The 20,891-nt window shown below is 38.7% G+C and overlaps 1 protein-coding gene across 1 annotated transcript in view; it reads left to right on the top strand.

The window, feature by feature from the left end:
* CAP2 (cyclase associated actin cytoskeleton regulatory protein 2) overlaps positions 1 to 20,891 on the top strand; it is a 140,497-nt gene that overhangs the window by 29,113 nt on the left and 90,493 nt on the right. The window contains exon 3 of the mRNA XM_022586729.3: positions 2,888 to 2,988. Within this exon, the coding sequence (XP_022442437.2) occupies positions 2,888 to 2,988 (101 nt within the window). The remainder of the gene's footprint in view (positions 1 to 2,887; positions 2,989 to 20,891) is intronic.

The following is a 20,891-nucleotide window of genomic DNA, read 5'->3' on the forward strand; positions in this document are numbered from 1 at the left end:
TTAACTACTTCTTTAAAAAAAAATACCATGCACAGCCAGCTCTCTAAGTTATCTACAGTAATTTTTCCAACTTCTTCTTCGCTAAGGTTGCAGATTTAGCAAATAAAAATACAGGATATCCAGTTAAATTTGCATTTCAGATAAATTACACTCTTTTTTTTCTTTTTGATTAGAAGTGTGTTCCAAATACTGCGTGGGATATACTGCACGATACACACTTATTCAGAAATTTATTCACAATTTATTTGAAATTTAAATTTAACCGGGCGATCTGTATTTAATTTGTCAACTCTATTCTTGTCTCACACACATTTCCTCCTTATCTGACCCATTTTGAATTTTGTCAGGCTTTTGGGGCTTGAGAAAAGCCTTGGGGAAGAGGGGGCTTCAAAAAAAGCTTTCACCAGGCAAGAGCCACATTGGTGATTCTAGAATTTCAGGCGTATTTGGAGCTGTGCCTTGTATTACGTGCCCTGGGACAAAAATTACTGTGTGAGCACAAATGCACAGGCTGGTTTTTTTTTTTCTCCCCCCACTCCGAACATAATGCTTTGAATGAATTGAAAGGGGGTGTTGTTTAAAGGAAAGCTGCCAGGGGCCTGTAAATTTTTTCCGCATCAAATGAGACATATCTATGATTTCATTTTAAGCTTCTTTTTGTTAACTATGGAGTTGGTATATGAGATTCAGTAGACTTTATTTGTAAGAAAATATTTTCATGTTCTCTTTAGTAACTTTGTTTCCTTATGCCTTTGGCATCAGGTGATCAAAAGACATTTCTCTGAGATTGCTGCCCACAAATATAAAGCCTGTGAATACATAAAGTTAAAATCCAACTCCCAGGAGACTGTGTAGTGTTGCTGAGTAAAAGGAAAAAAAAAAAACTCCAATAATTTGAACCTCACTTACACAAAGAGGTAAAGACACTTTGTACTTTCTTCAAAAAAAAAAAAAGAAAATTAATAAGCTAAGCAAAATTGGAAGGCATATAATTAAATTAGTTAAGTATTTAAACATATATTTTCTAATATAACAAATAATTTCAAACCAGTTATTAAAGTAAGTTATCTTAAAACAGCTTAGCCAGCAATTTATTATCCTATTGATAATATGAAATGAAGAAGGATAATTAGTAAAATGTCTGAATGGTATTCATCCTAAAACCTTTTACTTATCCTAAACAACATCACTTCCGTTTCTTCTTAGTCAGTTTTGGTGATTTCCTAAATTCTATTTTTAACAAATCCTTAAGGACAACCTCTCACCTTAAATGTAAACATCACCATTACAATGATGTTGTAACTAAAGTTAATTTTTTTTTAATTTAAAAAGAAACTTTTAGAAGGAACCCAATCCATTACAAATCCATAGTATGCACAGATCAAAGAACTGCCTTATGAGACTGTTGTTATGATGTGTTTTATAATGTGTTTTTCCCCCACCCTGACAACCAGGTGAGTTTGACTCAACAGTTGAAGAAATATTTTCATGCCTGCCAGTTGACAAGCACTATGACAGGTGCAGGGGAATCTATGATGAATTATACAGAGTCCTAATCCTCCAGAATCTTTGGTCTCAATTCATTACTATTCAGGGCCTCAAATGCTTTGACTAAGAGTTGCCCAAAGGATGCAGGCTGGGGAGGAAGACAAGTCATTAAAGGCTGCCCGGAGGAGGTGTGAGTAGAGCTGAGTGATGAAAGGCAACTGATATTCCCTTTTATCATTGTCCATTCTGCTATGTAGAGGCCTCCATCACATTTGAAGAGCTTTCTCCCACTTTAAACACCCAGCAGAGACCTCTCAGACCTCTCCCATGGCAACAAGCAGGTTTATCTGTTTCCAAATGGATCCATAAGGAATCTTTGGGTTTACACCCCTTTTATGTTATAGGAGTTGGTACATACAGCATTTTGAACTTTAGGATAAGTCAGCTTCAATATCCTGCTTAGAAGTTAGACCGTAGGTGCAGAGAACTGTAAACAACTGTTTCTATCACTCTTTTGGCCTGTGGATATGGGCAAGTGGGAACCAGGGAAGAAGAAGGAAGCTTTATCCTATGCATTTATGAGCATGGATATTCCTGTCCAGTATAAGAAAGGGACTCCTAAGTTTGGGTTTGGATTTTAATAGCCTGTACTGCTGAATTTCTCAATATTATCTTTCTCAGTATTAGGGATATGCAATCAGGGACTTAGACAAAAAAATTTTTTGTTAATTAAAAAGCAGGGAAAGAAATGCAGAGCACACCAGGTTGGGCCATTGTCAATGCAGCTTTTATAGTAATTTGGCAGATCAACATTCACTATGGATTAGCTCACCAGGCATTTTTGTGCCCACCTTTGCTGTCTGTCCCTCCCCTTGGGAAGTGAAGAAGGAGCAAAATGTGTGAAATCAGCTTACTTGCCCAGACTTCATCATTACCTTTTAATTGTCCTGAATAATCTTGGTAACTATTTGCAAGGTGATTATAGCACCTGCACAGGTCGGTATAGAAGAACGTACACTGGCTTTGGATTCATAAGGCGTGTTCAGTTTTTGGATCTGCCGCTTGTTTGGTATAGAGCTTTTAACAAGTCGTGTTCTGTTTGCATCTTCATTTCCTCATCAGTCAAAGTGTGACAGTGCTACTTACCTCATAGGTTTGGGGGAGAATCAAATGAAATTATGTAGGTGAAAGTGCTTACTCTGAAGGATGAAAAATAGGAAAACACTGTTTTCTTGAGCCATTGAGAAGTGTTTAATAAGTACATATTGGGTGAATGAATGACTTAGTGAATAGGAAGAGAATGATATGAATGACATTAAACTTCCATACTACTTATGGCAAAGCAGTACCAGCTTTTCACTAAACTACCGGGGAATAACAGAATGTTCTTCTTCCAAAGGTGTGGCACCCTCGGTGGAGGCCTTTGATAAGCTGATGAACAGCATGGTGGCTGAGTTTTTAAAGAAGAGTAGGATCCTGGCTGGTGACGTTGAAACTCATGTGAGTACTTTCCTCCCCCATTGTCTGTGGAAAAGATGACTGCTATTAAAATTTTTTTAAAATAATGATCATAACAAGGGTTGGTGAGGGAATGGAGAGATTGGGACCCTTGTGCACTGCTGGTGGGAATGTAAAAGGTGCAGCCAGCGTGGAAAAGAATATGGCGATTCTATAAAAAATTAAACATGGACCTATCATATGGTCCATCAAGTTTACTTCTGGATATATACCCAAAAGAATTGAAAGCAAGATCTCAAAGAGATATTTGTATACCCATGTTCATAGTAGCATTATTCGCAATAGCTGAAAGGTGGAAGCCACCCAAGTTTCTGTTGACAGATGAATGGATCAACAAAATGTGGTTTGTACATACAAAGGAATATTATTCAGCCATAAAAAAGGAAATTCTGACACATAGGAAAACATGGATGAACCTTGAGGACATTGTGCTAAGTAAATTAAGCCAGTCACAAAAAGATGCTGTATGATCTCATTTATCTGAGGCATCAAGAGCAGTCAAACTCATAGAAACAGAAAGTAGAAGGGTGCTTGCCAGGGCCTAGGGAGAGGGAGAAAAATGGGAACTTGTTTAACAGGTATAGAGTTTTAGTTTTTCGATGCAAACTAAACTCCAGAAAGAATTCTGGGGATCTGATGCACAGCAGTGTGAATATGCCTGACACCACTGAACTGTACACTTAAAAACGGTTAATATGGTACATTTTATGTTGTGTGTATTTTACCACAATTTTTTTAAAAAGTGCAGCCTGAGGAAAAACAAAGTCATAGAATTCGATAATCTCTGGATTGGTAGAGACTTTTAATGATATCTAGGCCAGCCTCCCAGTTTTAGACACCTTTTATGCATTTAAAAATGTTTAGGGGCTTCCCTGGTGGCGCAGTGGTTGAGAGTCCGCCTGCCGATGCAGGGGACACGGGTTCATGCCCCGGTCCGGGAAGATCCCACATGCCGCGGAGCGGCTGGGCCAGTGAGCCATGGCCGCTGAGCCTGCGCGTCCGGAGCCTGTGCTCCGCAACGGGAGAGGCCACAACAGTGAGGCCCGCGTACCGAAAAAAAAAAAAAAAAAAAAAATGTTTAGCATCCTCCCTGAGGCTAGTTGTTATTTGCATGCATTTTATGAAAATCTAAAGTAAAAGCCAAACCAATTAAAAACCTAAAAGAGATTTATGACCAGGTTTTTCTTATTTATTTACCTTTGTTTCTTGCAAAGGATTGAATTCCACATCCATCTGCTTGTAGATTTCTCAGCAATGAGAGAGTCCCAGCAAAATCATTTTCAGTATAGACTCACGGAAAATCTGATTCTTGAATAAAGTTGTGGTTTGTGGTTAAAAACAAACAAACAAACAACAACAAAAACTTATAAAGGGATTCTCCTTCCCCAATTAGACTTTATATGCAACACTCAACACCAGTCTTCCAGGGGATCTGGTGACTCAGGTTATACCATTGGTTCCAGATTTGTAATTAAATAGGTGCTTATCTCATCACATTTGCAATGTGTTTGTTCACCACATCTAAGAAAAATGAAGATTCTTCTCATGGCCTCCATTTGTATTAAACATACCTGCTGAAATACTCATTGGCAAAAGAGAGGAAGCGCTGATATACAGGAGTTCTAGAAAAGTCTGTGTAGTAAGACACATTCACTTCTAATGTATCACAGAGCTCTAGAATTGCTCTGGTCTATTCCTGAGCTTGATGTTTTTGTTTACAGAAACCTGGTCTGTCGTCGTAAGGTAGTGGCTGAGCTTCTTATACTGAGTCATGATAGTACCTGCAAGCTAACATATAAAATGGAGTATTACCCCCAGTACACTAAATGAGATTCTTGAATGATTAAAGAACAGTTTACTCTCTTGAACACTATTACAATAATTATTATATCACTATTATAACCATTAATATTGTCATTACGCTTCTGAGGTACACAGTACATTATAATTCTTATTAGTAATAGCTCACAAAATTCTATAATTTTTTTACTGGGGAATAATGAAGCCTGTAAATATGTATATTTAACTTTGCATTTAAAAAATTGTAGGGTTTGCATACTAAGTAAGTCTCTTTAAGTTACATAGTAAATGGTTCCTTTAAATTCCTTTTAGAACAAAGTGAGTTATAAATAAAGTGTAGCTTGATTTATATTAAGTTTTTTCTTCTCTCCACTCATTAGCCTGAGAACAGTATGACTCAAAGGAAGGAATATTCTCAATAATGAATATGTAATGCTCAAAGAAATTTATGTTTTTCACTAATTAGTTTTTTAAAAAGGAAGGAAGGAAGGTGGGGAAAGAAAGAAGGGAAGGAAGGAAAGAAAGAGAAGAGAAAGAGAGAAAAACACTTGTCATCCAAAAATGTAGACTCTGGTTCTACAACACAAAGAAAAGTACAGGCAGCTATCATCCATCTGCCCATTACTTTAATACATTAAACAAGTAGTTTATTTTTTCTCTCTTATAGAACCATGTGTCACTGACATTAAGCTTGCAGCTGCTGCCTCTCACATAAGCCAGAAGTGAGGGTTGAACTTTGTTCCAAGAACACACCTGTTGCCTAGGAAAAAAAAACCCCACATACCTGATTGTACAGTATGGAAATTTGAGAATGACACAAATGTGCATCATGTTAAATCCTGTCCCTCTGCTTAAAAGCTATTTCACAGATACTAATAATGAATAAGGGCAGCCGAACTATGATTTAACGTCTGTCTTGATGTGTTGGCTGCTGGTTGGGCCTTAATTTACTGAACACTCAATAGTCTATTGACAGAACAGACCACAAAAAAGGGGAACTAATAGCTACAATTAGGAAGCTCTGCTGAACCGAAGAACATAACAGGTTTAGAAAAGATTAGATCTTGTAAAGCCTTCTCGTATGCAACATAAACCGAAGGGCTTATTTAAATTACCCTCCAACCCAGGAACACTGACGCAGCTTGCGCCCTTTTTAAGAAATAATAAACAATGCATACTTTTATAATAGATGTTTAGGGTAAATATAGTCCTCAGTGTCAAAGGAAAGGATCCCCTAGAAACTGGGCCTACAGAATTCTAAGCCCTTGGTCAGCCATCATTTACCCTTAAATGGATGACTGTGTTTTTTTTGTTTTTTTTTTACAAAGCTGTCCTGTTGCTATTCGTGGTATATGGAACTAATCTTGGGTCTATTTCTAAATGATTTGACAATCATGAAACAACTGCAAATCATATAGCTCTTCCTAACTCAAGCCCTTTTTGGAGATTTATAGAATTTACATTTTAATGTTTGTAAATGTCTGGAACATTTATTTCTTATCATGATTAAAATTGATAAAAAACAAATATTCTTTTATTAATCAATAAAAATGAGAGAAACACATTTTTAACAAAAGGGCAATAAAATTCAACGAAAAAGTATAACACGCTACACATGGTAGGGTTAAATCGCACCGCACAATATTATGTCCTTGAGTTCCTGGACTTTATAAAGGATGAACCTATTTAGACAATTATTATAGCTGTACTTTTGATGGGTCGTGATTACTCTTCTAGATGTTCCTAGGATTTGTTATATACTTAAATCATCTACAAAATATCTTGTTCATTTTATGCCACGCTGGTTGGGTGACATGTCCAAAGGGTGGGAAAGTAAGAATGATCTCTTCTTGTTTGTATTTGGATTTTAGAGCTGGCTCTTACTTTTTATAGAATGACCTTAAACTAGTCCCTTACCCTTCTCAGTAATGAGACTGGACGACATCATTTCCAAGGGCTCTCAGAGCCCCTTTGAGTGACTCACCCGTTGTCTCATGTAAAAAGCATGAGGGAGTTACTCAGTTGCCAGATGAAGAGCTTGAGATAGAACAGCATCATCACCATTAAAAAAAAAAATCCTGAGCCATGCCAGGGAAGGTACCTCAATCATCTGAACTTGCAAGACAAGCCGAAGGAAACATGTCAGAAAAAGGATACACAGAACACTAAGGACAACATATCATCCTGCTTTATGATGATATAGAAAAAAATCAGACTCCTTCGTTTAAAAAGACCTTGCGGCCTCCATGAGTCTGTCCTTCTTGGTCTTACAGGTTGTCACTTCTTCCTTTACGTGGACCTATCTCTAGAATAAATAATGAAAAAATGTCTACATATATATTTTACTATTTGTATCCATATTCTTCCTTGATTTTAGAAAACTTTTGTGGGTAATTTGTACTCACTTAAAAAATGACCATTTGCATTTTTGGTGCTTTATAATCTGGGTCTATATAGAAACCCTCCTGTCCCCACCAAAAAAATGATCAGAAGCACAAGTTTGGAGTTGACTCAGTGAAACAGCCCATTCCGTACAGATCCTCCTCACTGTCCTGCTTGCCTTTGGCCAAGTTGGTCCTCCCATTAACGAGTTTCTTGCTAATAGCTTTAATCTGAACATTTATTTTTATTATAATTAGACATGAATACTTTGGCAATCTCAAGTCCAAAGGATCTGTACATCTTTCACATTCTCCAAATGGCAGAGACAAAAAAAAAATGACTTGTACAAAGAATTCTGCATCTAGATTTCATGAAACAGGCTTTATATCAGGGATCTTGCATCTTACAGTCTTGGCCAGTTATGTTAGTCAGGATTATTAGAGAAGGAAATACCTTATAAATCATCCATTCCAATATACATCCTCATTTTTTTCTTTTTTTAAAATTTATTATTATTTTTGGCTGCATTGGGTCTTCGTTCCTGCGTGCGGGCTTTCTCTAGTTGTGGCGAGCAGGGGCTACTCTTCGTTGCGGTGCACGGGCTTCTCATTGCGGTGGCTTCTCTGGTTGCGGAGCACGGGCTCTAGGCACACGGGCTCAGTAGCACTTGGGCTTAGTTGCTCCGCAGCATGTGGGATCTTCCTGGACCAGCGCTCGAACCCGTGTCCCTTGCGTTGACAGGCAGATTCTTAACCACTGCTCCACCAGGGAAGCCCCTCTTTTTCTTTCTTTGTCGTTCTGCCGTCCTTACTCTCTCCCTCCCTCTCATCCTCCTTCCTTCCTTCCCTACCTTCTTTTCTTCGTTTCTCTTTTTTTTTTTTTTTTTGCGGTACGCAGGCCTCTCGCTGCTGTGGCCTTTCCCATTGCGGAGCACAGGCTCCGGACGCGCAGGCTCAGCGGCCATGGCTCACGGGCCCAGCCACTCCGCGGCACGTGGGATCTTCCTGGACCAGGGCACGAACCCGCATCCCCTGCATCGGCAGGCAGACTCTCAACCACTGCGCCACCAGGGAAGCCCCGTTTCTCTTTTTCTCTTTCTTTCTTCTTTTTCTCTTTCTTTCTTCAGAGAAGGAAACTACAACTTAGCGAGGTAGGAGATGTAGATGATGTGTCGAATGCAGCACCACGACCCTATGGCAGAGCCAGAAATCTGGTCTCCAAAGTCTCCATCCATGGTTTGGGAGATGCCAGGCTTAAACCCCCTGGGCTGCTATCTTCCACTGCCTTTGTAGGCACCTGGATCGCTAGTGAGAAGCAATAGCACTTATCTGCCACCTCTTCCTGCCCTCTGCACTCTACAGCTATTACAGTTTGCCCTACCGAATTTCCACAATATATGGAAAGGTCATGACGAAGGTGGGCTCAGGTACAACGGGTGAGGAGAGGGTGGAACATCAGTGTGACTCATGTCTTTCATGTGTCTCCTCAGAGTAGCACTGAGTGAGGTGACAGGGAGAACAGTGACCTCCAGGATGGATGAACTGTGTCCCTTGTGGGTCTTCGCTTCTCCCCCATCACACTAGCCTTGTCTCAGCCTGGTCATCACTCACTCTGCTGTTGACACCAAATTTGCAGAATTCAGAAAGGTCACAGATAGATCCAGCTCTGTTATTATTTCTTCCCAAGAAGGCGGGGAATTTTTATTCTCAGCATTGAACACACATTTTGCTATCCTACATATGCGTTGACTCACAGCCTATTCCTATTAAGTCACCAGCCTTAGTCGGACATCCCTGTGACTGCTTTTTAACTCAAGGATGTTTGCGTTTAGAACATCTGATCCCTGTCTCTTTCCTTGAAAATTCTAGTTTCATAGCACATTCAGAGCCGTGGAGAGGCTCTAAATAAGGAACTGGACTTGGAATCTAAGCATCTCTTGAAGGGCCACAGGCATCACTAACCTCCAGGATCTCCCTGTTTACTCCACCAGAAATAAAATACGTTACCAGAGTATTTTGCTGAAACAATGAACTAGGTTCCATGAATCTCTCAGGTTAAGATGAGATCTGTGCTTTTCTTTTTGCTTCTTAAAGGAAACCTTCTAAGAAAGCCTGTGGAATGCCTGTCCTGATTATCCTCTTCTGTTCTGTGTTCACTGGCATTAGCGAAACTTCAGAAGAGCCAAAATATACAGGGATGTGTTCTGAGCGTGCTCAGGCTGCTGTGGTTGGGGGTGAGCTATGTCACCCACCAGCTGGGCCCTCTGGGCCTACACCTGGGGATAGGTGATTGGGTCTCACGAGAATGGTGTTGCTCTACGTAAAAGCATAGCAAGAATCTGCAACTTAGTCTGTGTCAGGACTTCCTGAGGGTGACCAGCAACTGTCCTCCAAACATTTTTCCCCTCAGTAATACCCTTTCAGAAGATTGTTTCCCACATCAGAATTTAATCATGTTACCTAGTACTGCAAAATAGAGGCCCCTTTCCTTTTTTTTTGCCTTTTCCTTTTTTTTCCCCCTGTATTTCCTTCTTTCTAAAACTATGCCAATAATGGGAACATTTGCTGTTGTTTTCTTTCTAGACTTCAGGATAGTTGAATTGTTTGCCTGGAGGCTGCTTCAGCATCTAAAAATTAATACTTTGTCTAAAAGTAATGACCTGATTTCATTTAGATTATCTTGTTATTTCTATTCAAGCAACCATCCCCACAGAACACACCACACGCACAGACATGCCCACACACACATGTATATCCACTATTCACCTAAGAATTTGTTATAATTCTGTATTAACTACACATAAGAAAAAACAGTCTTGGTCAAATATATGGGTGCTCTGACCCAAGAGTCACTCTAACTGCAGGATATGTGTTTTCAGATTTCTTAGTGTGCATGAGGCAAGTACAAAACATGCTTTTTTACCATTAGTATGTTTTTCCCTTTCCAGTTGTATTTAGATTATGGTTTAACATGGTAAGTTTTAAAATATAACAGTTTATACATTCTATAGCTCATTACCAGCCAATTCTTTTTAATATATCAAGTATAAGATGTTTTGGTGATGTAAAAAAAACAAACGGTATTCAGTGAATTAATAATTTATCACTTATATGTGTTTGCAATAGAAATCCTTTCCCTTTCAGAAAACGCTTTGCAAAATAAATATTTTAAATGGCAAGGTACTGGGAATGCTGATAGTTGACTTGCAATTGCTTTGATTAAACAGCTTAATATACAGAATAGGTGGTCTGATTTATCCCTTTGGGCCCACCTGTTGAGTGTTGGGATCTATTTCAAGGTTCCAGAAATATGCTGTTTTCCTCTTGCCCTCTCAGTGTCTAGCATAGTAGGTGGTTAATAAATTTTTGCTAAATGAATGATTGAAAATGAATCAAATCCTTAACAAATTATTGAATCAATGAATAGATGAATGTACTGTGGCTGGCAATTTGGATCAAGCAATATCCCAGATGAGGAGTTAAAAGAAAATCAAGGCCGGGTTTTATGTCCTGAATTAGCAAGTGAAATATTGGAGAAACATAGATTCTATAGATTTTTGTTTATTGTGTGTGCACACGCACGCACACACACACACACACACACATCCTGGTTTTGTCGTAGCCCTGACAATGTATGTAGTACCCCCCTCATTCCCTTTATTCTCATTCCTCTTTTATAGTTGAGGAAAGTGAGCCATTGAAAGCCTAGAGCTCTAAGGCACCTTAAGAAAGCTAGATGAGAATTCATAAGTAATAGGAAAATCCATCAGTATAGTGACTTGTAGCCCAATAGAAATCTCATGAGTGCTATGTGTGACAGGATATTTTTGTGAACCTTACTGTAAGTATTTTAAACTGAAGGTCATATTTAGAAAAGAAATAGGATTTTGTTTGGTTTTTCTGTTTGCATTGGGTTTGGGCATGTTGCTTTCCCCTTCAATCATTAACATTAAAATGATAGCCATCAGGCAAGAAATAACTTTGGAGTCTAAAAAGAAAATTGAATTTTTGTCCAGGACTTCTTGGCATATTTCCAATAACCAGCTCTCCCTGGTTTCAAGAGTCTTTAGTTTTATTAATATAATTTTAAATATCTGAGTGAAAAGTGAAAAATTCAGTAGATTGTCTCAATATGTCCAGTTCAGACAGTCCCAAATTTTAAATGGGGACTCCCACCCCAAAGTTCATCTGCAAGTTAGTTCTTAGAAACTTGGAAGACACTTGCCCACAGACTTAATGTAAGGGATGGGTGGTTCGTTTTCTATGCAGAGATGCAGAAGAGTATTACTCCGTGTGTAGCACACAGACCACCACCATCTGCAAATTCTGCTAATGGTCTGCTATGAGATGAGTACAAAAATTGTGAGTAAGACGTTGAACACTTCTATAACAATCCAACAGAGTAATTTTAAGGCTGCTAAGTCTGGTAGTTTAAAAGACTTGGACTTATGCTTTGTGTGTCTGGTTTTTATTCATTTTTCTAGTAAGGTTCTTTTATTTATTTTACAAAACTATCACTCCGTGACAGATGAGAAATTAAAAAGAAAATCTTCACCGAAGGTTTTTGGAGTAGCACTAGGTAATGCAAAATGTTAGGAAAAACTCTTCCCCTATGCTTTTAGTTAAATGAAGCAGGAAAACAATCACATTAAATGAAAAGCAGTCGTTTGTTATGAATGCTGATACCTAGGCGAGTGTGAATTTAATTAGAGAAGGACTTAGAACTAGATAGGGATTTCTATGCAGGTGATGCGTACTTTCAGCTGATGTTGGGCCTGGTTCCTTCTTCCTTTCTCTGCCAAGCACAGAATTTTTCTTTTTCTTTATATGAGTGTATAATTACTCTCCTTTGATTATAAGAATAACGTTGGAATTGACAAATGGGACCCAAAAAAGGCAGGAAAAGAGATTTTCTAAGGATAGTGGAGCAGGAATTGAAAGGAAGGTGAAAAGAGGTGATATATACACTTAAGAAAGATTTGCCTTGTTGAAAATAAAGTCTGGAAGGATACTTCTTGAATTTTTAGGGGGTAAACTTACCAAAAGCTTTTACTTCCTAAACATCCATGTCTTTTGAACTTTTTATAACAAGCATGTATAAACTGTTTTCATCAGAAGAAGGGGAAAGGAATATTTGGTATTTTAAGAAAAAAATCTTGGAATCGAGGTATTGCCTGGAAGGGATTTCACTGAGCAGCAAAAGACAAGTGAGAAAATGTGGGCACCAAATGGTGTTAATCCCACACAGCTTGGCTGCAGGGTGACCTCGTGGTCAGGAGTCCAAGATGCCTGGGAATCCATAGGGATTCTGGGAACCAGCGTTCAGCAAGGACTTTCCTAGGTTGAGTGTTCATAGTGAGATCTTAGTGTAGATGGACTGATGTCGGGTCTATATGGTTGACAAATGAACAAAATCTGATTTGTAGCTAAATTTTATAGTCACTAGAGATGACTTCATTTCCCTGCCTTATTTAAGTTTTCTATGTTAGTGACAGAGGCAATTGTAAAGAAGGGGAAAGAGAACTAGCATTTATTGAGGACCTGGTATGTTAGGCACTTCGTGTAGCTGCCAGCAGACATTGCTTTACTTGATCACTAGGAGAACCTGTTAAGGTATGTAAATTCGAGACAAAGAAGCCCAGTCTCAGTAAGGTTGGGTAACTTGCTTATAGCCATGCATTTAGCAATGAGCAGCATTGGATTCTGTCTAAGGCCTATCTGAAGATTTAAGCTCACAGTTTCTCTGCTCTACCACACTGCTTTCCAATAATTTCAGTCATTCATTATATAGCGGTAGTTACTGAGCTTCTGGTGTAATAAAGGCCCTTCTACATCTGCACCCAGTGGCCTAGTCTTCAAGAGCCTATTACCTACTTGGAGACCCAAGGCATATACATAGGCATGAAAGTTAAATAAGAGTATGGCTTAAATAATACAGAATGAAAGGACAATGCTTAGCATTACAGTGCATTCTAGAATAAGGAGTACTTGTTGCCTCTAATTTTTCTGATTCATTAGAGCAGCCAAGTATCCTTTACTTGTATAGACCCAAAATTCATCAACCGTGAAGCAGTTCTGGCTTCCTGAGTCAAAAGATTTAGTTTAAACATGTTGATAAAATGCTTTAGATTCCTTAAATGTTAGAAAAGCAAGTTAGAGAATTCAAAGAAGGGCCAATCTGCCAAGTGTTTTGTAGCTACACAGTGACTGAATTTGAAGATGAAGTTTATTTCAGAGAATAGTTTTGTTCAGATTACAAACTTGTAACAATATTCTACCTGTAAGAAAAGCAAACAGATTTAAATATACAATAGTGTTTTCTTTTTTTTTTTTCCTAGTCCGATGCCTTAAGAAATACTCACTGTTTTATTTATTTATTTGGCCGCATCGGGTCTTCGTTGTGGCATGCGGGCTTCTCTCTAATTATGGCATGTGGGTTTTCTCTCTCTAGGTGTGGCGTGTGGGCTGTGTAGTTTGCGGCACACAGCCTCTCTAGTTGAGGCACCCAGGCTCAGTAGTTGTGGTATGCGGGCTTAGTTGCCCTGCAGCATGTGGGATCTTAGTTCCCCGACCAGGGATCGAACCTGCATCCCCTGCATTGGAAGGGGGATTCTTCAGCACTGGACCACCAGGGAAGTCCCAAGAAATACTCACTGGTTTTAATTATTTCAAATATTTCATTTTTTAAAATATAATTTACAATTAATTATTTAGAAAAGTTCTGTGTTGGGTTTTTTAAATTACACTGATTGGTTTTATATTATAGATTTTGACAACTTTCTACACATTCTATTTTTGTGGCCTGCTTGTTTAACTTAGACCCTGTGCTCTGGGGCTCTTTCCATGTCAGTAAGTTGAGGTCTATACTATCACTTTTTAGTGACTACATAGTATTTCATTGTATGGTTACACTATAATTGATGTAAACAATCAAAATTGTACGTAGGGGAAATAATACGTACAAGAATGCAGAGCCCAAACGTGGGTGAGATGAGTGAGGTCCTAGGGTGTGACTCTGAGAGGGCGCACACCTGGGCTCCCCACCAGCCTCACCTGGTCCTTTCCCTGCAAGGATGGTCATCTAGTGGTATTTATAATCATTTAAAAAATTAGTGATGTTTGACTTATTTTCAGTTTTTCCCCTATTAGAAGTGAAATTACAGTGCATGTCCTTGTACAAATGCTATTTTATAATTGTACAATTATTTCTCAAGGAAAATTCCAAGCATTGGAAGTGATAGGTCAATGGTAAATGCTCCCTAATATTTATCGTCCCCCCTGCCCTTCCTCCCCACCACACACATTGTACTGATTCATACCCTCAGTGTCTAAAAGTACTTTAGGCTGTTTGGTGATAATTACAAACTAGGAAAATAAGAATTTTAGGGACACAATGCATGATTTGAATGCACATTATTATTCATGGAATCAATTTTTTCAAAATACTTTGCCCTCCATTGCACAAACAAGAAGATAAAAAACAAAGCTATATGTCCTCCTATAAAACATTCTTTTTGCAAAAGAAGACCATTTATCAGTTCTACCTTTTATCTATTTGACATGCCAGGAAAATTGTTTAAATTGCTTCTTTGGGGCTGGATGTGACATGTTCTGGATGGGGTTGGTTGGGTGTTAACTTTAATGGTAACTGATAATGCAGCTGAGCTGTATAATAGACAGTCTCAGGCATGGATATAGAAAGGACACATTGGAGCTGTTCCTTAGTGTCAGAACTGTGCACCGTGGCTGATGCAAATACTTATGTGAGCTGGAGGTTGTCAAGGCAACAGTTCTATTAATGAAGAATGAACCTCTTTTATTATCAGTGCCTGGATGATTATTTTTTTTTTAATAAAATGTGCCTAGTAGTCTCACATTGACATTTTCAATCTACCTACTCATCTTTCCTTTCTAGGCTGCAAAACTATTTAGCTCTATTCAGTAAGCATGCATCTTTTCTCTGCCAATGAAAGTGGAATCACTGAAAAAAAAAATAGTCAACTGTAAGGGCAGTAAAAATACTAATTTATAACAATTACCTAATATAAAATTATTGCCCTTTTGATATGTGCTTTGGCTAAGGCAGAGCCTGAAATTGACAGGGACTTGGTTGGTATGTGAGCAGGCCAGAGTCTTTAAATTCACGTCTTTATGATTTAATGGAGTACTGCCAACATATTTATAAGTAAGTGGAGTGTGGCATGACTGCTTCCTTCTCCTGGTCAGACTGTAAATTTAGACTCCATTTTATTGTGTGCACACTGGATACTTTAAAAAAAAAAAAAAAAGCTGTGGTTGAATTGTAGGCTTTAGGGAACGCTGTTGTCTTGAAGAGCCAGAGAGACATGTTAAGAGGAACGATGGTTAGAAATGTCTGGGTACCGAGCATTGTGCTTCCTGGGTTCTAGAGAGAAGGAAATCGTTTCTTTAAAAAAAAAAAAAAAACTTTTCCTTTTTTTATGAGACTACTTCTTGTGTTTTGTCAAACTAGCTAAATGGGAAAACTTACCTTTTCAATCATGGTTATCAGCAGTCCATTCCTTTCAAAATCAGATGTTTGTTGTCTGTTCCACACAACTGGTACCTTGTTGCTTGTTACAGTCACTAGTCGTTCTCTGGGTTCATGACTTGTTTCCCCTGATTTATACCTCGTAGCACCTAGCAACATAGTAGGTACTCAGAAATTACTTTCTGTTTATGAAATTAAATAATTCTTCTATTGTATTCAGTCATATCTTTTAAATAATTTTTTTCTTATAATAAAATTTAAATGTTTGATGTAGAAATTTTGACAAATAAATGTATGAAGAAGAAAATAGAAACCACTCATAATCCCACTACTCAGAGTTAACCACCATTGATATCATGGCATATTTATTTCTTCAGGACATTGTTCAAAGTCCTGTTTCCTCCTTGATAAGATAGAATCAACACTGATCTGTGCAGGTCATATGTATAAGGACAAGTGACACATGCCAAGAAGGGTACAGGTAGTCCAGGGGAGATATTAAGATGCAAATTGAAATTAAGGGGACAGTTGTAGTCCAAGCAAAACTTGGCCCTTTTCCAGTGTCACTGTGGCAATTTCAGGGTCAACAACAAGTAGCAGTCAATCTGATTTCTCATTTCTTAACTTCTATCTTTAGACTACATTACTGACAAAACAGATTTTGCCCTCAGAACAAGTGTTAGCACAAGCAGATATACAGTTTTCTTTGTTGATGGTAATCCTGGCTTGCTTCTTTGTGCCTTTTCCTATTGGCACATAGGGAAGAGAGAGCCGTTTCCCAAACTTATGCAAAATAGGCAAAAGTCCATGAGAACTAAAGATGTCATAGTGAAGAGACATTGTGTACTTGAATGTTTTATTCTTGGCAGTGATGGGCCAGTTTGGGTGTTGCTTTAGTCCCCTTACAAGCATCTCCAGATAAATATGATAAAAATAACAATAATAAGAACAGAGAATAAAGTCTCATGCACTGAGGATAAAAGCACCTTTAGAGAACTTTGCTATTTTTTTTTTTTTTTTTTTTGCGGTACACGGGCCTCTCACTGTTGTGGCCTCTCCCATTGCGGAGCACAGGCTCCGGACGCGCAGGCTCAGTGGCCATGGCTCACGGGCCCAGCCGCTCCGTGGCATGTGGGATCTTCCCGGACCGGGGCACGAACCTGCGTTGCCTGCATCGGCAGGCAGACTCTCAACCACTGCGCCACCAGGGAAGCCCTGGACAGTGTTTTTTATCGCTAGCATTTCTCTGGTACTTTCTTAGAATTTGTATCTCTCTGCTTATATTGCTCATCTGTTCATGCATGCTTTTTTTACTGTATAGCTGATTCACTTTGTTATAAAGCAGAAACTAACAAACCATTTTAAAGCAATTATACTCCAATGAAGATGTTAAAAATAAAAATAAATAAAATTACACTGGCCAAAATGAAAACAACAACAACAACAACACTGTAACAGAAATGAAGAATGGCTTTGATAGGCTTATTAGTAGACTGTACACAGCTGAGGAAAGAACCTCTGAATTAGAGGATATATTAATAGGATCTTCATAAACCAAAAAACAAAGACTGGGGAAGAAAACAGAACAGAATATCAAAGGACTGTGGGACAACTACAAAAGATGTAACATCTCTATAATGGGAATACTAGAGGAAAAGAAAGAGAGAGAGGAACAGAAGATATCGAAACAATAATAACTGAGAATTTTCCCCAAATTACTGTCAGACACCAAACCACAGATCCAGAAAGCTTAGAGAACACCAAGCAGCATAAATGCCAAAAAAACTACACCTCAGCATATCACTTTCAAATTACAGGAAATCACATTTTTCTCAAGCTCACATGCAACATTCACCAAGATAAATTACATTCTGTGATAAAACACACCTTAACAAATTTAAAAGAATAGAAATCATATAATATCTGCCCTCAGACCACAGTGGAATAAACTGAAAATCAGTAACAGAAAGGTAACTGGAAAATCCCCAGATATGTGGAAATTAAGCAACACACTTCTAAAGGACTCATAGGTCAAAGAAGAAATTTTAAAAATATTTTGAACTCAGGTATTAATTAGACTTATTGTGGTTATCATTTCACACTATATACAAATATTGAATTATTATGTCATACATCTGAAACTAATACAGTGTTACATGTCAATTATACCTCAATTAAAAAATATATTTTGAACTAAATAAAAGGGAAAATTTAGGGGATGCAGTGAAAGTGGTGTTAAAAAGGAAATTTGTAGTATTGAATGAATATATTAGAAACAAAGATCTAAAATCAATAATCTAAGTTCTCACCTTAGGAAACTAGAAAAAGAAGAAAAGAAGAAGAATTAGAGCAAAAATCAATGAAGTTGAAAACAGGAAATCAGTAGAGAAAAATCAACAAAATCAAAAGCTTGTTCTTTGAAAAGATCAATACAATTGATAAGCCTCTAGCCAGGCTAATAACAAAAAAAAGATAGAGGCGACATCACTACAGATACCATGGAAACTAAAAGGTTAATAAAAGAATACTATGAACAATTCTATGCCCACAAATTTGATAAGCTAGATGAAATAAACTGATTCCTTGAAAGGTGAATCTGCCAAAACTCACACAAGAAGAAACAAACAACCTGAATAGGCCTGTATCTATTTTAAAAATTGGATTAATAATGAATAACCTTCAAAAATAGAAAACACCAGGCCCAGATTTGTTCACTGGTGACTTTTATCAAACATTTAGGGAAGAAATTATACCAATTCTCTATAATCTCTTTCAGAGGATAGAAGCAGAGGGAATACTTTCTAAGTCATTCTATGAGGCTAGCATTACCCTAATACCAAAATAAAACAAAGACATAAGAAAACTACGGACCTGGGACTTCCCTGATGGCGCAGTGGTTAAGAATCTGCCTGCCAATACAGGGGACACAGGTTCGAGCCCTGGTCCGGTAAGATGCCATATGCTGGGGAGCAACTAAGCTTGTGTGCCACAACTACTGAACCTGCACTCTAGAGCCCACGAGCCACGACTACTGAGCCTGCGTGCCACAACTACTGAAGCCCTCATGCCTAAAGCCCACGCTCTGCAACAAGAGAAGCCCGTGCACCGCAATGAAGAGTAGCCCCCATTTGCCACAACTAGAGAAAGCCCGCATGCAGCAATGAGGACCAAATGCAGCCAAAAATAAATAAAATAAATACATTAAAAAGAAAAACTACAGACCTATATCTCTCATGAACATAGATGCAAAAATCTTCAACAAAGTATTAGTTAATTAAATCCAAAAAAGTATAAAAAGAATTATACACCATGATCAAATTGGGTTTATCCCAGGTATGCAAGATTAGTTCAATATTCAAAAATCAATTAATGTAATCTATCACATCAGCAGGCTAAAAAAGAACAATCATGTGATCGCGTCAATAGATGCAGAAAAAGTATTTGACAAAATCCAACACCCAGGGGCTTCCCTGGTGGCGCAGTGGTTGAGAATCTGCCTGCCGGTGCAGGGCACACGGGTTCGAGACCTGGTCCGGGAAGATCCCACATGCCATGGAGCAGCTAGGCCCGTGCGCAGTGGCTGCTGAGCCTGCACTCTGGAGCCCGTGAGCCACAACTGCTGAAGCCCGCATGCCCTGGAGCCCGAGCTCCACAGCGGGAGGGGCCACCGCAGTGAGAGGCCCACGCACCGCGGCGAGGAGTGGCCCCCGCTCGCAGCAAGTAGAGGAAGCCCGTGCGCAGCAACGAGGACCCAACACAGCCAATAAATAAATAAATAAATAATAAAATACATGAAAAAAAGTATAACTTAAAAAAAAAAAAATCCAACACCCATTCATGATAAAAACTCAGTAAACTAGGACTAGAGAGGAACTTTCTCAACTTATAAAGACTATCTGCAAGAAATCGACAGCTAACATCATACTTAATGGTGAGAAACTTGAAGCTTTCCCACTAAGATCAGGTACAAGGCGAGGATGTCCCCTCTCACCAATCCTAGAAATCTCTGCTAATGCACTTAGGCAAGAAAAGGAATTAAAATGCACACAGATAGGGAAGGAAGATATAAAACTGTCTTTTATCACAGATGACATGATCTTTGTCTATGTAGAAAATTCAAAAGAATTGAGAAGAAACTCCTGGAACTAATTAAGTGATTATAGCAAGCAGCATTTGTTAGATAATTCGTTAGAAATGTAAATACTTGGGCCCACCCAAACCTGCCGAATTTGAAACCCTGGGGCTGAGACATGACAATCTGTTTTAACAAACCCTCCAGGTGACTATAATGAAAACTCAAGGTTGAGAATTGCTGGTGTAAGTCTTCTTCATGGCCCTTTATATGTCAACACAGATGACTTCATAATCCAACTTTGTAGGGTCAGTGCTTATGTTTATGTCTACAAAATTAAGCATCTTCAATCTTGTTTTAAGCAAAATCGTGAAGTAGGTGAAACTTGTCTTTGGCATCCTATCACCTCTTTTTCTTAGCCCATTTTCCTGTCTTGCTTTCATCTATCAGGTCCCCTTTTACCTCTTCATTGGCTGAAACTCAAGGAACTTCTCCTTTAGGGTAGATTAGAGGGCCCTAAGGAATAAGATCTAAAAATAAAACATCTCTAATTGTAAAATGTGGGACATTGGCAGACTCACTGGGGGGGAATGTGAAGATGGCATTGACAGTGACCTTCCCAGGGCCCAAAAATTGCACCTGATGAGCAGATGCCCATTCCCCTGACCTTCAGTCAGAGGAAGAGGATCCCCTTCCCTTGGCTGTCTGGCTGTCAGGAAGAGGGCTGATGCAGTTTCAGAAGATCTGGAAATGCCTTCAGCACAGGCACCCTGGCTGGATGCTTCTTGCATTTCCTCTAAGTATTACCTGTACCCTTTCTCCCAGTTGCACCTGTTCATTTTGTCATCCACATGGTACTTTGTGGCCTGTAGCTTCCCAATGAAACAATGGAAAGCTTTGATGAATATTCAGAGATCAATTGAGCTTCCCCAGTGAGTCAGCTCTCTCCCAAGGGGATTAGATGGAAATAAGTCATATTAACTGGTGCCTGCTTGTCCCGAGGCTTGCTTTAAACTGATTACTGAAATTCATTCTCCTACTGTCTAGGACCACAGAACAAGATGGTCCACCAACCTACCTATCTAAGAACCCCAGTTGCCTAAGTGATAATTGCTAGAGTTCA

Source organism: Delphinapterus leucas, chromosome 10, assembly GCF_059928025.1.
Source record: "Delphinapterus leucas isolate spDelLeu-1000000601 "Yukka" chromosome 10, BTC_Dleu_Yukka2, whole genome shotgun sequence".
Lineage (NCBI taxonomy): Eukaryota > Metazoa > Chordata > Mammalia > Artiodactyla > Monodontidae > Delphinapterus > Delphinapterus leucas.